This window comes from Lepidochelys kempii, chromosome 25 (assembly GCF_965140285.1).
Source record: "Lepidochelys kempii isolate rLepKem1 chromosome 25, rLepKem1.hap1, whole genome shotgun sequence".
Lineage (NCBI taxonomy): Eukaryota > Metazoa > Chordata > Testudines > Cheloniidae > Lepidochelys > Lepidochelys kempii.
Genome location: NC_136404.1, coordinates 5,940,136 through 5,957,445, shown reverse-complemented (window position 1 = coordinate 5,957,445; position 17,310 = coordinate 5,940,136). Strand labels below are relative to the sequence as shown.

Genomic DNA, 17,310 nt, shown 5'->3' with positions numbered 1-17,310 from the left:
GGTCTGGCATTTGTACTGAAGGGATGTTTGGGTTTCCACTGATCACTAATGCTTCAGGGAGGGAAAGCAGGCCAGCGGCATGCCAAAGGCAGGCAATAAAAGCCACTCTGCTCCTTTCTGACATGACCCAGGGTCACTTTTGTTGCATGTGGAAGAGTAAGTTGCAAGTGACACTTGTATAGTGATAATCAAAGGGGACTTTGTCTGCAGAACACACTATTGATTACTGTCAGAGCTCTCATTACAAATATGTTGTCAATCTAATCTAAACATAGTTAGAGTTAACTAGAGTTAACCCTTCACCTTTCTGTGCCTAGATGCTGTGGTGACTGGTGCCCTATAAATACCTGACATAGATAATAGACAGATAAAATCCTGATGACTACAAATTCCTCTGCACATGTTGGCTTCACATTGAGTCTGCCTAAGCTTCAATACACATACAGCAAATTCAGCTCTGCTCTAACTCCATGCTCGTCTGTGTGGTTACACCAGGGAAGAGTGTGACCCAGGATAAGTAACAGCCAAGAACCTTTTCAGAAATATTGGCCTTTTCCGCATATTGGGTCAGAGCAAGGGTCCATCTAGCCGAGTGTCCTGTCTTCCGATAGTGACCAGGGCCGGGTGCTTCAGAAGCAGGGTGACCCTATGTCCCATTTTTTCCGGGACAATCCTCTTTTTAAGCCCTGTCCCAGCTATCCTGACTTTTTCTTCAAAAGGAGGCATTTGTCCCATTTGCCCTTACTGACCTGATCAGTTGACAAGAGCAAATGGGCAGAGGAATGTGCGCGGGAAGCAGAGATGCCAGCCCCTGCACAGGGGGCGGGGAGGCGGAGCTGGGAGGGCAGCATTCCAGTATGCGGGGAGGCAGAGTTCCAGGATGGCTGACAACCTGAGCAGCTGGGGGTGTCCCATTTTCTCTTTGGGAACTATGGTCACCTTACCCAGAGGGAATGAAGGGAACAGGCAATCAACAACTGATCCAACCCCTGTTGCCCATTCCCAGCCTCTGGCAAACAGAGCCTGGGGATACCATACCTGCCCATCCTGGCTAATAGCCATTGATGGACCTATTCTCCATGCATTTATCTAGTTCTTTTTTGAACCCTGTTATAGTCTTGGCCTTCACAACATCATCGGGCAAGAAGTTCCACAAGTTGACTGTGCGTTCTGTGAAGAAATACTTCCTTTTGTTTGTTTTAAACCTGCTGCCTATTAATTTCCTTTGGAGACCTCTGGTTCTTGTGTTATGAGAAGGAGAAAATAACATTTCCTTATTTACTTTCTCCACACCAGTCATGATTTTATAGACCTCTATCATATCGCCTCTCTGAGCTGACTCTTTTTCAAGCTGAAAAGTCCCAGTGTTACTAATCTCTCCTCATATGGCAGCTGTTCCATACCCCTAATCATTTTTGTTGCCCTTCTCTGTATCTTTTCCCATTCTAATGTATCTTTTTGGAGATGAGGCAACCAGATCTGCACATGATATTCAAGATGTGGATGTACCATGGATTTATATAGAGGCAATCTGATATTTTCTGTCTTATTATCTATCCCTTTCCTAATGAGTCCAAACATTCTGTTGGCTTTTTTCACTGCCACTGCACATTGAGTGGATGTTTTCAGAAAACTATCCACAATGACTCCAAGATCTCTTTCTTGAGTGGTAACAGCTAATTTAGCTCCCATCATTGTATATGTATAGCTGGGATGATGTTTTCCAATGTGCATTACTTTGCATTTATCAACATTGCATTTCATCTGCCATTTTCTTGCCCAGTCACCCCATTTTGTGAGATCCCTTTGTAACTCTTCTCAGTCTTCTTCGGACTTAACTATCTTCAGTAGTTTTGTATCATCTGCACTGTTTACTCCTTTTTCCAGATTCTTTATGAATATGTTGGATAGGACTGGGCCCAGAACAGACCCCTGGGGACACCACTATTTACCTCTGTCCATCCTGAAAACTGACCATTTATTCCTACCCTTGGTTTTCTATACTCTAACTAGTTGCTGATCCATGGGCAGCAGGTATCGTAGGCAGAGGGAGGCTGTGCTCCCCCAAACAGCTTAGTGTGACCCCACCTATGCTCAGTCCCCGGGCAAGGCCTCCTCCGGTGTTTCCCAGAGCTCTGCTCCAGGTTCTAATAATTACAAGCAGCATCTAAACACCACATCTGCTCTGGCTGGCCCAGGCTGGCTGACCTGCCTCCCGCAGGGACTCAGAGCAGCTGGTGCTGGGGCCGCTCTGCCCAGAGCACTGGGGTTGGGAGCACTGACCCTGGGCGCACCAGGGCTGGGAGCGCTGCAGCCATGCTGCCCGGCTGCCCGAAGCTCTGGGCCTGGGGCCTTGCCCCCCGGCTGCCCGGCGCTGGGGCTGGGGGCCACGGTGCGGATGCTCTGGGCTCCTGTAGGGGAGGGGGCAAAGAGGGAAGTGACAAAGGGGGAGGGGGAGAAGGGGGGCAGAAGGGGAGGGGTGGGACCTTGGGCACAAGGGGAGGAGCCGGGGGCTAGCCTCCCCAGTGGCTGGTCACCGGCTACCATGTGCTGATCCACGAGAGGCTCTTCCCTCTTATCCCATGACAGCTTACTTTGCTTAAGAGCTTTTAGTGCGGGACCTTGTCAAAAGCTTTCTGAAAATCTAAGTACATTACATCCACTGGATCACCCATGTCCAAACTTACTTGTTGACCCCCTCAAAGAATTCTAGTAGCCCTCGCACCCAGCCTTCTTCTGAAGCTCCTGCTAAACTGCTGAAGTTCCTGAGAGAGGGGTGGAGTAAAATGTCCTGGATGTGTTCATACCCTGCTGCCCTTACTTGTGCATTGCTGCTGGCAGTGATGCTGCCTTCAGACCTAAGCACCCGGCCAGCGGCCCCCGCTCTCCAGCCACCCAGCTTTGAAGGTAAGCGCCACTGTTAACAGCTGTGCAGAAGTGGGACTATCGTGACCCCCCCGCCCACACGATAGGCTTGTGACCCCCCTTTCGGCTCGGGGCCCGCAGTCTGAGAAACGCTGTTGGCTTTTGTTTTCTTTTACCTGATAGTGTAGATAGTATAATAAGGGTCTAGCCCCACTGTGCCATCCTAGTGTAGGGTAAAAGTACACAAAAAGTACTTAGGTTTCATGGTGACAAAGTGGTTTTCATGGGCGGGCTCTACCCATCACTATAAAAGCCCCCTTGTTCCAGGAGCTGTCAGTGGTGGGTGTGGAGTGCAGGCAGCCACAAATCAAGAGAAAGGGGCTGACAGGAACTGGCCAGATCTCTCTGCAGTGCCACTGTGCAGCCCTTGGAGATGGCATTCACACAGCTGCTTTCCCAGTGTGGTTTTGCTGGAGTGAATAAGCGCAGGGAGGCGAGATCAATTCAGCTCATGGACTGGAGGACAAAAACGCTTTGGAACCAACGCCATTTTCAATAGAGACTAGCAGGTGCCTGACAGTCTGGGCAGTGATTTTGAAGCCCCAATTATAGTGAGCTTATTGCTTAAGCCGTCATCTAAATTGGGCCTGGTCTCTGGCCACAGAGAAGCAGCATGAGCTGCAGCGCACATTGCAAGTGGTTCCCTGGAAATGCATGAAATAAATACAGAGCAAACACGCTGAGCTCCTCAGACCCAAAGTCCTCAGCTCTCCAGTGCCATCCCTCACTCCTTCAGGCTTCCCAGGAGTCCCTCTCCTGTTCCTGGAGCTCCTAAGTATTTGAAGGGATGCACTCCAACAGGAAAGATACAGAATGTGCCCATCTGGGGAGCTGCTGAGGCCTGTGCAGGGAGAGCAGGGTGGGCAGGTAGGGGAATGGGGTGGGCACCACAGAGGCAGTGGTGCTAGGAGGCACTGTGCCTGCCCAGGGTAGCAGCGGCATGTGCAATGCATCTGGCTGTGCACGCTCACTCACAGCTCCTACTGCCCTGGGCAGACGTGTAGCATGCGCTGCCCCCGGCCTGCTTGTAGCTGCTGTCTCGTGTGCAGTGAGGAGGCAGAGCCGTGGCACCCACTCTCAGAGATGTGTCTGGGAAGTTCAGCCCAGTTACAGCTCCCTTTCGTGTGGACAACAGGGCCTTGTATGGACACAGGTTAAAAGTATGTGTCCTCCTTTTAAGATGTGATTTATCTTTTGGATTGCTTAGGCAAAAAGAGGACAGTTTTTAACATACGTCTCCTTGAGTGTGTGCAGAGTTTAGGTTGCATGGTAGTTTATAGCACAGGGGTGGCCAACCTGAGCCTGAGAAGGAGCCAGAATTTACCAGCCTACATTGCCAAAGAGCCATATGTCAGCAGCCCCCCATCAGCTGCCCCCTCCCCCCACTCCCAGTGCCTCCGACCCACCAGAAGCCCTGCCGATCTGTGCCTCCCCGCACCTCCCAATCAGCTGTTTCGTGGCATGCAAGAGGCTCTGGGGGGGGAGGAGCGAGGGCACAGCAGGCTCAGGGGAGGGGGCGGGAAGGGGTGAAGTGGGGGCAGGGCCTGTGGCAGAGCCAGGGGTTGAGCAGCGAGGACCCCCCAGCACATTGGAAAGTTGGTGCCTGTCGCTCCAGCCCCGGAGTCGGTGCCTAGACAAGGAGCCGCATAGTAACTTCTGAAGAGCCGCATGTGGCTCCAGAGCCACAGATTGGCCACCCCTGTTATAGCACAAGGAGACATATACATATTTTCCAAGAAATCCACCCCCAAAACTCGCTCTTAAAAGAAGAGGATGTACTCTTAACATGGGTCTTGCTTCTATGTTTGTTGGCGTTCTGGCTGCTTTGCAGTGTAGGAAGCCTTGGGTGCAAACCATGCATTGCCGAAGGAGGACAGTGATAAGCAGAACAAAATAAAATGTCTGTACAAACACCAAGGTTAATGGATGCTGAAAAGAGAGAGGAATTGGTCAGGAATGTACCAGGCAGTGTGAAACTAAGAGGCATGGAATTAAACTCAAAGCAGAAACAGCTGGGATAATTCTTGGGCAATATTTCCAAACAATGACTCCTATGAGGCTGTGGAAGGGCAAGACAAATCTGAGGAAAATCTACCGGGCCAGATCCTTGGGTGGATTATATTGACATCTTGGGAATGATGCCTACTTCCTCCAGCTGAGGCTCAGGCCCTTTGCAGGGAACAGTCCTGAGCTGCCCCCACGAGATGGCCTAGACAAAAGAGGCATCTCACTCTGGGGAAGGATTGGCCATAACTTTCTTGCTTCTGGCTTTTCCCAACTCATCAGTTCATTACGCACATGTATGATGAGAATAAAAATAGCACCTCGAGTGTATGGAACAAAGGCAGACAATAGGATTTGGTGGTGTAAGAAACCCAGAGATAGTCAGTCTATAGAATATCCTCAGTAGCCATCCAAGGCATTAATGGCTCTAACCCCATAGGCTCAGATCCAATGGGAAGTCAATGGGAGTCTTTCCATTGAATTTACTGGGAGCTGGGCATGTGTCTTTGATTCTACCCTGAGCTGATGTCACATTACAAAGCAGCACCACATGTGAGAGTGCAAGGTCCCTGTTTGCCCAGTGGAGTGGTTTGCACCTCCACAGAGAGAAGGTGGCCTCTCATCAAGTTTTCCTGCTTTCCTCCACAGTCCAAACCTGCAATGTCAGGTGCATGAATGGGGGAAGCTGCAATGAGGAATCCTGCCTCTGCCAGAAAGGATACACTGGAACTTACTGTGGGCAACGTGAGTACCTGTTTGTCCCTCCCTGGGTTATTTGCCCCCGGGGCCTGTGTGTTAATGGCAGTGCTGCATTCAGGAGGCTCGGTGAATAGCTCTTCCATTGGTAACCCTGCAGATAGTGGCAACGCCTACTACTAGCTGGAACAGCCTCGATTTCACCAACCAAGTAACAGTTATACACTCGTTAAGCCCTGTAACAGCCTTACCATGGAGTCACAGACAGTCCCCATGGGCACTGGGGACTATCTTGCCATGCAGGCAAGCTTCACTTTGTGATAGATGGTCCCGTACACCAAAAATCACAAGAATATTCAGGTTACTCCCAGTCCCAAAGGAGCAGTCACTTGCTCCAGGTCTCAGACCAAAGACAACTCCTGTAGCCAATCCTATAACACTAACGAAAAATTTATTAACTAAGAAAAATAAATGAGAGTTTTTTACAAGGTTAAAACAGGCAAACACACACAAATGAGATTCAGTCTTAGGTTCCAAAAGTTATAGACACTGCTATAATATGCAAGCACTATATGTCCTTTAAGGCTAACCCAAGCCAAGCAGCTTGGGAATCCCTTGCTTATGCTTAGAAATATTGCCCTCTCTGAATTCCAAGCAGCACATTGATAACAATTCTTCCTTGACAGGGATTTTTGTGTCCTTGTCACATGTTCAAGCTGTGATGGAACAAGGGCTTGTGCAACTCTCCTCTTCATTGGTGTGGGGGAAGCAACCAACAAAGTCTTTTATCCTCTGATGTTCCACAATAGCTTGCCTGGTGTCCTTCTTTTGTTGGGCAGGAGATGAGACCTTGTGTGGTAAACTAGCATTTCACAGTTGGTAATACTTCTCTCCTGACTGGGGGGTTTACAGTTCTTAGCTAACATTTTTATTGTTACAGAGCAAACACTTAAATGTTACCTTTTAACATGGGGTGCAGATATAGGTAAAATCAATACATGCAGCATCCTATAAGCATTTCTTAAAGTCTAAACACTGAACACATTCTTATAACTCTAATATCTGTTTCACCAGTACTAACATACAGGTGAGTCAGATTGGTTTCCACTCATCTACTTTCTTATTGCTTGGACACAGTGGCCTGTTATATGCCTTTGGTCAAGTTCTGCCCCCAGATGGCAGGCAGAGTTAGGTGTGATTTCCCTGCCTCTGGTGGAATCACCCACTCTTTGGTGCATTCGCTCCCTCCTAGTCTCTGCCTGTGGCATATAACAGTCTAGTCTGCTGTGGGCTGTGACATCTTGGTCTTATTTCACTTGTTGGCTTCCGTGTGTGGGGGCGGGGTGGGGTTGGTGGTCTCTGATATACAGGAGGCCAGACAGGATGATCTGGTGGTCTCTTCTGGCCTTAAACTCTTCAGGAGAGTTGGCAGTTTTCCAAAGAGACATTATTAAGGGCACAAGAGCAAACTATCCCACTGAGTAGGAAAGATGGAAAGTTTGGCAAGAGACCACCCTGGCTTAACCAATGATCTGAAACTCAAACGAGAGTCCTACGAAAAGTGGAAACTAGGTCAAATTACAAACACATAATTTATAAACAAATAACACAAGTATGTAGGGACAAAATTAGAAAGGCCAAAGCACAAAATGAGGTTAAATTAGCTAGAGACATAAACAATAACAAGAAAAACATTCTACAAATATATTAGAAGCAAGAGGAAGACCAAGGACAGGGTAGGCCTGTTGTTCAATGGGTGTGCGGAGGGGAACAATAACAAAAAATATGGAAATGTCAGAAGTGCTAAATGAGTTTTTTGTTTCAGTTTTCACCAAAAAGGTTAGTAGTGATTGGACGTCTAACACAGTGAAGGCCAGTGAAAATGAGGTAGGATGAGAGGTTAAAATAGGGAAAGAACAAATTAAAAATTACTTAGACAAGTTAGATGACTTCAAGTCACCAGGGTCTGATGAAACACATGCTAGAATACTCAAGGAGCTGACTGAGGAGATATCTGAGCCATTAGCAATTATCTTTGAAAAGTCATGGAAGACGGGAGAGATTCCAGAGGACTGGAAAGGGGCAAATAGTGTGCCAATCTATGACAAGGGAAATAAAGACAACCCGGGGAATTACAGACCAATCAGCTGGAAAGATAATGGAGCAAACAATTAAGCAATCCATTTTCAAAGACCTAGAGGATAATAAAGTGAAAAGTAACAGCATGGATTTGTCAAGAATAAATCATGTCAAACCAACTATAACCCTTCTGCTAGTCCAAGTTGGCAGCCACAAGGGCCAGGTTCAGTATCTATGGGGTTCCTCTTCAACAATACAACACAAAACTGTCTCGAGCCCCCATCCAGTGACCTGGGACAATTACACACCAAGCCCTTGGCCCCTCTCACAAGCACAGTCTGAGTGTAGAAACACCCCCCCCCCCAGTCCCCTTCCCCGCCACACACACACACTTTTAATAAAAGGAGGGAAGTAACTCGGCATTAATTTGGGAAAACGCCGCAAACAGGGTTCAGAAACGTAAACCATGAGCAACAGACCCAACCCCCAAGTAAGTTGGGCAGTGTCCTTTTCCCTCAGGTTCTTAACTCCAGCAACCAAAAGTTCCTTTAACGTGCCCATCCCTTCTCTGCACCTCACTCGCTGTCCTTGGTCAGTGCAGATGCAGAGTTCAGATGTGCATCTGCAGAGTTCACCTCCCACCCGAAGGTCGCCATTTTTGAAAGCAGTCAAACGGTGGTTGTTTCACTCTGGTAGGGAGGCAGACAGCACTGACTATTTGGCTCTTTTCACCTGCTATCAAGTGGTAGCTCAGAAAATTGTTTTTCTTTTATAATCATGTTGTGAACCTCCCAACATCACCTTGTAGAATCGCTGCTGTTCTAAAGGCACAAATCCCATTACGGCAGGTTTTGCCCACTGTTTTTCCTTGGGATTCACGATTTTCCACTCAGGTAGTTAGCCGCTCTTTTAATATGACAGATCATTACATCAACTTGCTGCTAGTGTCACTTGAGTTCCAGGCAGGCTTGTCCCTGGTTCTTCACTGCAGGTGTGTGAGAAAGATCCCTGGTCTTCCTATGGTTGTCAAGTGATTAAAAAAATTAATCGTGCAATTAATCGCACTGTTAATAATAGAATACAATTTATTTGAATATTTTTTGATGTTTTCTACATTTTCAAATATATTGATTTCAATTACAACACAGAATACAAAGTGTACAGTGCTCACTTCATATTTATTTTTGATTGCAAATATTTGTGCTATAAAAAACAAAAGAAATAGTATTTTTCAATTCACTTCATACAAATACTGTAATACAATCTCTTTATCATGAAAGTTGAACTTATAAATGCAGAATTATGTATAAAAAATAACTGTATTCAAAAATAAAACAGTGTAAAACTTTAGAGCCTACAAGTCCACGCAGTCCTACTTTTTGTTCAGCTAGTCACTCAGACAAACAAGTTTGTTGACATTTGCAGGAGATAATGCTGCCCGCTTCTTGTTCACAATGCCACCTGAAAGTGAGAACAGGTGTTCACATGGCACTGTTGTAGCCGGCGTTGCAAGATATTTACATGCCAGATGCGATAGATTCACATGTCCCTTCATGCTTCAACCACCATTCTAGGGGACATGCATCTATGCTGATGACGGTTCTGCTCGATAGTGATCCAGAGTAGTGCAGACCAACACATGTTCACTTTTGTCATCTGAGTGAGATGCCACCAGCAGAAGGTTCATTTTCTTTTTTGGTGGTTTGGGTTCTTTGGTTTCCGCATTGGAGTGTTGCTCTTTTAAGACTTCTGAAAGCATGCTCCACATCTCACCCCTCTCAGATTTTGGAAGGCACTTCAGATTCTTAAACCTTGTGTTGAATGCTGTAGCTATCTTGAGAAATCTCACATTGGTACCTTCTTTGCGTTTTGTCAAATCTGCTATGAAAGTGTTCTTAAAACAAACAACATGTGCTGGGTCATCATCTGAATCTGGTATAACATGAAATATATGGCAGAATGCCGGTAAAACAGAGCAGGAGACATACTAGTCTCCCACAAGGAGTTCAGTCACAAATTTAGTTAACCCATTTTTTTAACGAGCGTCATCAGCATGGAAGCATGTCCTCTGGAATGGTGGCCGAAGCATGAAGGGGCATACGAATGTTTAGTATATCTGGCATGTAAATACCTCACAATGCTGGCTACAAAAGTCCCATGTGAACACCTGTTCTCACTTGCTGGTGACATTTTGAATAAGAAGTGGGCAGAATTATCTCCTGTAAATGTAAACAAGCTTGTTTCTCTCAGTGATTGGCCGAAGAAGTAGGACTGAGTGGACTTGTAGGCTCTAAAGTTTTACATTGTTTTGTTTTTGAGTGCAGTTACGTAACCAAAAAAAAATCTACATTTGTAAGTTGCACTTTCACAATAAAGAGATTGCATTATGGTATTGTATGAGGTGAATTTAAAAATACTATTTCTTTTATTTATCATTTTTACCGTGCAATATAAAGTGAGCACTGTACACTTTGTATTCTGTGTTGTAATTGAAATCAATATATTTGAAAATGTAGAAAAACATCCAAAAATATTTAATACATTTCAATTGGTATTCTATTGTTTAACAGCGTGATTAAACTGCGATTAATCACAATTTTTTTGAGTTAATTGTGTGAGTTGACTGCAATTAATCAACATCCCTAATAATCACTTTTCTCCCTCACTTAATTTCTGACATGCACCATTTTGCTCAGATTTGAGCATGTCTAGCACAAATTTTCCCTTTTCACAGTTTTTAATTTTGTACTCCTTCATTATTGGATCACAGAGCTAAGCTGTGTTAACTGAGAGTCTAGCACCCAGCAAAACCTCTCTGTTGACTGAGCTGTTGGTTTCCAGTCCACTTATAATTGATTTCTTTATAAGCAGGAAGAAAAAATAACCTACCTTTCTGTTTTGGATCTGTATGTGGGGAAGATCCCTGAACTGCAAATAATATATAACATAAAACATGGGATGCTCCAAATTCTGCAGCAGCCGTGCATCTCTCATCATGGGTTGTTCCATTAGAGCAGAATTTCTGGCTGTACTTCGTTTGACCACTGTCTAGTGTAATCTCACCCATCTTTCTATTTCTGAATAGCTGTCTGTGAAAATGGCTGCCAGAACGGAGGTCGGTGCATTGGACCAAACCGCTGTGCTTGTGTCTACGGGTTCACTGGCCCACAGTGTGAGAGGGGTAAGGAGCAGTTTATTATATTACTATCACTGATGTTACTACAAAAAAGAACATAAACGTTTCAACTTCAAGCCCTTGGAAGTTAAGTTAGGAAATGCCACGTTACGTTTGCCCATGCCATACTCATTTGGCCCCCATTGTGTGTGTGCGTTATGATAGAGTCTTTAATTATGTGATCCCATGCTATTTATTCCATAGGATTCCTGCCTCATTCAGTGCACAGGATGGACAGTAGGTAGCTACTCAGTATTTCTAACCTCATCTGTCAATTAATACAGAAATATCAATTCTTCTTGGAGTGTCCTCTGCACATCCCCCTCTTGGGTTGCACCGAGGTAGGATGGTAGAACCTTCTAGTTGCAGCACCTGTTAGAAATGCCTGACCCCTCGCCTCCTGTCCCCAGCACACGGTCAGAGGGCACTGGCATGGCAGCCATCTCAGTTCCTTCCAACCACTGCAGCATTGGGCCATGAATCCCCTTCTGTCCGTTTGTCTCTGTCGCTAGCGCTGTAGCCAAACAAAAATTAATAAAAATACAAATATAAAATAATAATCATACAAATAATACATGTAGGTTCGTAATTAGTTGTATTTTAGTAGTTAGTTAGCTAGTATAGATTACAGTTGTTAAAAGATAGATTAGAAATAGATAACAGTAAAACAAACAGTTTACTTACCGACTATGACGGACATCAAGGTGAAAAAACACAGCTTCCAAACCTGCTGTTCACTCAGCTAACCTCATCACTGGCCAGCATGGAGAAAGGGAGGAGAACAATGCCTGCAGTCTTTGCTGACCCACCTAGTGGGTCGGGGGATAGGCCAGGGACCTTCCCCTCTGATGGGACCCACAGTCCAGGTCACCTCCTCTTGTCTCAAATAGGGATTTGAGGGGGATGGGGGGAACCCAGGCCTGCCCTCTACTCCAGGTTCCAGCCTGTGGATTGCAACTGTCTACAGTGTCTCTTGTAATAGCTGTGTGACAGCTACAACTCCCTGGGCTACTTCCCCATGGCCTCCTTCCAACCCCTTCTTTACCCTCACCACAGGATCTTCCTTCTGAAGGCTGATCACGCTTGTACTCAGTCCTCCAGCAGCACGCCTTCTCACTCCCTGCTCACCCTCCCCTAAGTGATGGGAGGTCCTTTTTAAACCAGGTGTCCTGATTAGTCTGCTTGCCATAATTGATTCTAGTATGTTCTTAATTGGCTCCAGGTGTCTTAATTAGCTTGCCTGTCTTAACTGGTTCTAGCAGGTTCTTGATTGCTCTAGTGTAGGCCCTGCTCTGGTCACTCAGGGAACAGAAAACTGTTCATCGAGTGGCCAGTATATTTGCCTTCGACCAGACTCCTGCACCCCACTGCTCTGGGTCTGTCACAACATCCACAGACAAAATAGATGGCAGGTCCTTCTGTAAAAGGAGGGGCTAGCTGCAAAGCCTACAGGATCTGAGAGCTCAAAAGGATCAGGCAGTAAAAGCAGGAGACTGGAGTCAGCTCTGTCTACTGCTGGATCCAAAGAGTCATCTAGATCTGTGACAAGAGCTTTGCAGGATCACCAGGGAAGATCATTTCCCTGCCCTCTCTTTTTAGAGTTCTTACGTCATAGTTTTCATCAATGGCTTCAGTGTTGGAGCCAGGATCGGATCTGAGTTGAGAGCTAGAACCAGATCCAGAACAGGTATTGACTGGACCTTCTTTTCACTGAAAAATTGTTCTGACAAGGAGAGAGCCCAAACTCCCTGGATAGTCTTCGTAGACTATGATACTGGAAAAGCTGGCAGGACTACCCTGTGCCTCTGTGAATGCTATGGCCATATTGGTCAATTCCTCATTTTTCTTTGCATGCTGGAAGACTGGTCTCTTCAGGGCCGGAACACTGCATTCAACAGAAAAGAGATGTCCAGATCGGTGAGCCCCACATCCAAGACCATTGCAGTGTTCCTCTGCTGCAGAAGAGCAAGTAACCTCAGAAGAGGAATATCAAGAGGGACTTCCCAGGATGTTTCCTTATGACTTAGGAGAGGTGCAGAGCAGTTCATCTCCTGAGGAGAATGAGGGAGTACCAAGAATGAGGGAGTACTTGTTTCCCTCTGAGGATGCAATTCAGTTCCACAAATAGATGGATAGGATGGCATCGACCCTGAATTTACCATCAGTAATTTTAAAGGAGACTTCACATCTGGTATTTGATATCTTAGGGTTGACAATGAAACCTAAAGTCTCCTTGCCCACATTAGAATTGTTATGGCAAATAGCATAGACCCTTTGCTCCAAGCCATCTTCATGCCAACCAGTTTCCAAAAAGGCTGATAAATTGTAGCAAATCCCACAGGAGAGGCTCTCTTGTTTTCATGTACATTCTCAACCAGACTTGTTGGTCATAGCAGCTACTCTTCAAAAATCAAGATTTTCTACTGAATGGATAAAGAAGGAAGACAATTAGATTATTTGGGTAGAAAATAATTTTCTTCTGCATCCTTAAATATGTGTATATCCAACTACCAAGTGGTGATGGTTAAATATCAATTTCCATTATGGGAGAAGATGGCTCTATTCACCAAACATCTACCAAAGGATCAAAGGAAGTTAACATCAGCCATGATTAATGAATACCAAAATGTAGCCACACATGCCCTTAGGGCATTGTTCGATGTGTCTGACATTGCCTGTAGATCACTGACAATGGCAATATCTCTTCGTATTTGGCCAATTGGTTGTTGATGGGCTAACACAAAGAAGAATAAGAGGCAGCCATTCAGAACACTCCTTGTCTATTCAGAACCCTGGGTCTCATCATAAACAAGAAAAAGTCATTTCTCATTTCATCTCAAGAGTCCCTTCTTAGGGACAATCTTCAGTTCTGTTAAAGGAAGGGCCTTTCTTCGGGAGAGAGGCTTTTGAAAATAACCAATTTGATACATTCACTGACAATACAGCTGGCTCAAATGACAGGGTTTTTCCGAAGCTACTGGGACTCCTGGTATGGATGACACATGTAATCGTCGTGCCGGTCTCAGAAGGAGGTTACTTCAGCACTGGATTCTGAAGAATTTCAGTCCTAGTCCAGACAGTAGGCTGAAGAGAATTACAATACCGCATGAAACTCTTCATTCTTGAACATGGTAGCTACATCCGCAGAGAGTGCTCAATGGGGTATTATCCAACCCACCTCATCCAAAGTTAATAGTAACCATGGATGCAGCCAAGATAGGCAGAGGTGCACATCTTCACTCGCAGGTAGTAAAGGGTCTTTGGAGTCTCAAAGAATTCTGGTTAGACATAAATATATGGGAGCTGCCGGCAATCTGTTTGGCTCTCAGAGCATTTCTCCCACAGATATGCAAACCAGCTATCCAGATGGCCATGAACAACATGGATGCAGTTTATTATGTGAACAAACAAGAAGGGACTCATTCAACCCACCTATGCAATGAAATGATGGAGCTATGGTATTGGTGCATACATTACAATTTTTACCCTATTTCTTTACATGTTGCAGAGAACACGAGTTAGCAGATTGCCTCAGTATCTATTCATAATATCTCTAGAGAATTCATCAATCGAGGTTATTATCTTCAGACATTGGGGATTCCCACCTGTAGACCTGTTTGCCACCAGACTCAGTGCAAACTGCCCTCTTTTCTGCTCATGAACAAGGACAGACAGTCAATCTCTGACAGACGCATTTCTCTAAACTGGGGAATGGATCTCATGTGTGCATTTCCCCCATTCCCTTTAATTCCCAAAGTTTTAACCAAAGCAAAGCAGGATTTTGCCAGGATGATCTTAATACTCTGGGGTGGCTGAGACAACAATGGTAACTGACCTATTATTCACCACTATTATCGCTGCAACAGGGGACAGTGTTCCACCCAGACCTCAAACCTCTGCACCTAACTGCTAGGACTTTGACAGAAATAGAACCTCCACTGAGGTTCAACAAATTGCTATTAATGCTAGGAAACCCTTTACTAGAAGGTGTTATGTCTCCAAATGGAAAAGATTCACTATATGGGCAGAAAATAGAAATATAGATTCCCCCCATTCATATGGTCTTAGAATATCTGTTACACTTAAAAACAGAGGGACTATTCTTATCACCTATTAGAGTTCATTTAGTGGCTATTTCATTGGTACATGCATATATTAGGGACAAACCCATTTTCTCACATGACATGGTGAAGAGATTTGTGAACGGTCTACTGAACTTTTATTCACCCACCAGAATCGCTGTCCCCTCGTGGAATTGGAATTTAGTACTGAGTCAACTGATGTCTTCCCCTTTTGAGCCATTCCAAGATTGCTTTGTTTCACCTTTTGATAAAAACAGCCTTTCAGCTGCACTCACATCCGCTAGAAGCATTAAAGGGCTGCATGTAGTAATGGCAGATACCCCCCATACTATGTTTCAAAAGGACAAGGCGGTCCTTAGGCCACATCCTAAATTCATTCCAAACATTGGTTCCGATTTCCATGTAACTCTATCATAAACTCACCCGTATTTTCCCTCAAAACCCATATAAGCCAGGGAGAAGACATTGGATTACATTCTTTAGACATGGATAAGACATTCTTTAGACATGGACAGATAAAATGATTTCTCTCATATCACCTGGATAGAATTAAGGACTTCAGATCTTCTCCTAAGTTGTTTCTCTCTTATACCAGTTTTTTGATGTGTAGGACCATTTCAGCTCAATCATTATCTTGAGGGGTCAAATTTTGTATGGAGGAATATTATAGGGCAGCTTTGCTTTCCCCTCCAGCTCCTCTTAGAGCTCATAATACAATGGCAATGGCTGTAACTGTAGCAGTTTTCAAGCACATTCCCCTTTCTGAGGCTTGCAAGGTCACTACATGGAGAACAATTCACATTTGACCTCTCACTGTGCACTAGATTTAGAATCCTGGCCCAATGCTCATTTTGGCAGGGTGGTACTTCAGCCACCATTCAGTTAGGGCTCTGTCCATCCTTGCTGAGGTACTGCTCACCAAGCTGTCCTAAGAGTGGGCATCTGCAAAGGGCACCTGAAGAAGAAATGGAGGTTACTGACTCGTAACCAGAGTTCTTTGAGATGCACTCTGCATATTCCCATTCCCCATGCACCTTCCCCACTTTATACACAATCCTAATTGTATCAGTACTTGGCAGTCCACGTGAGCATTTGGAAGGTACTCCTATAGCCATGTTGCCTGACTCGCGTGAGCACTAGTGACAGGATGCGAGGGGTGAGGCGCTTCCACCATCCTAGCTGCAATGGGTCAGCGCTTCCCAAGAGTGTCAATATACTGAATGCATCTTGAAGAATTCCCCTTATGAGCAAGGTAACCTTAGTTTTCCTCCTGGGTGCTTTCATGGTGCTCATCACAGTAATAAGTGAGTACTTTACAAATGTTAATGAATTTATTTTCCCCATACCACTGTGAGATGTGGAGGTGGTATTATCTTTAGAGAGGGACACTGAGGCGTACAGACCACTGTACCCACTAATTTTGGGTGTCCAATGTAAGGCATATAGGGTTTGATTTTCTAGAGTACTTAGGATTTTTATAGCACTTTGTATGTTCAAACCACAGCTCCCACTGTGTTGTTCTGTGTGCTCAGCACTTCTGCAGATCTGACCCCAGGTGTCTTAGGGTACATCTACACTGGGAGTTAAGGTGTAGTTGTTGGACAGGTAGGCACACCCTTGCTAGAGCAGGTCATAATAGTAATGAAGACATGGTGGCATGGGCTTCAGCTCAGGTTAACCACCTTAGTACACACCCGCTGCGGACCCTGGGTATATGTTCAATATGATGTCCATGCCACCATCTCTTCACTACAGTTGTTACCCATGCTAGCTAGATTAATGCTAGCATGGCTATGCCTACCTGTGCTATAATTACACCTTAGTTTGAGCCCCCATAAAATGAAGAACACACAGTTAGCAGTCACATGTGAAAAGTGTCTTGCCCAGCATTGCATAGGAACTTTGTGGCAGAGGTAGGGATAGAATCCAGTTCTCTAGAGTGGCATTCAACTTCCTTAACCAGAGACCATCCTTTCTCTTCCTGCAACCCCCGCTGCATTCACAGCTCACTTTACAGCTTCTGCAGCAAATGAGGCAGGGGTCCTACAGACTTACAGTTTTCGTCACCCCCTAAGCCTAGTTTATTTCCCGAGCACTGTCCATCCTATGCACTCGATGAGGAAGATTTTTTCTCTCCCTCTCACACTTCAGTTTTTTTGAGGGGGGAGAGAGGCAATTTGACAAAAACCTGAACTCAAAAACTGATTTGCAATTTTTTGAACCAAAAAAACTGAAATAAGAAAATATTTAACCCACAACTGACATTTTTTACTAGTATCTCAAAATTTTTACAAAAAATGTTGGGATTTCCATTTATGATTTTTCAGCTAAAAACTAGAAAAGTTTGAC

At 45.1% G+C, this 17,310-nt stretch overlaps 1 protein-coding gene across 6 annotated transcripts in view; it reads left to right on the top strand.

Annotated features, from left to right (window-relative positions):
* FBN3 (fibrillin 3) overlaps positions 1 to 17,310 on the top strand; it is a 312,181-nt gene that overhangs the window by 109,727 nt on the left and 185,144 nt on the right. For all 6 annotated transcript variants that reach the window (XM_073323920.2, XM_073323921.2, XM_073323919.2 and 3 more), the window contains 2 exons: positions 5,578 to 5,673; positions 10,790 to 10,885. In XM_073323920.2, the coding sequence (XP_073180021.2) occupies positions 5,578 to 5,673; positions 10,790 to 10,885 (192 nt within the window). The remainder of the gene's footprint in view (positions 1 to 5,577; positions 5,674 to 10,789; positions 10,886 to 17,310) is intronic.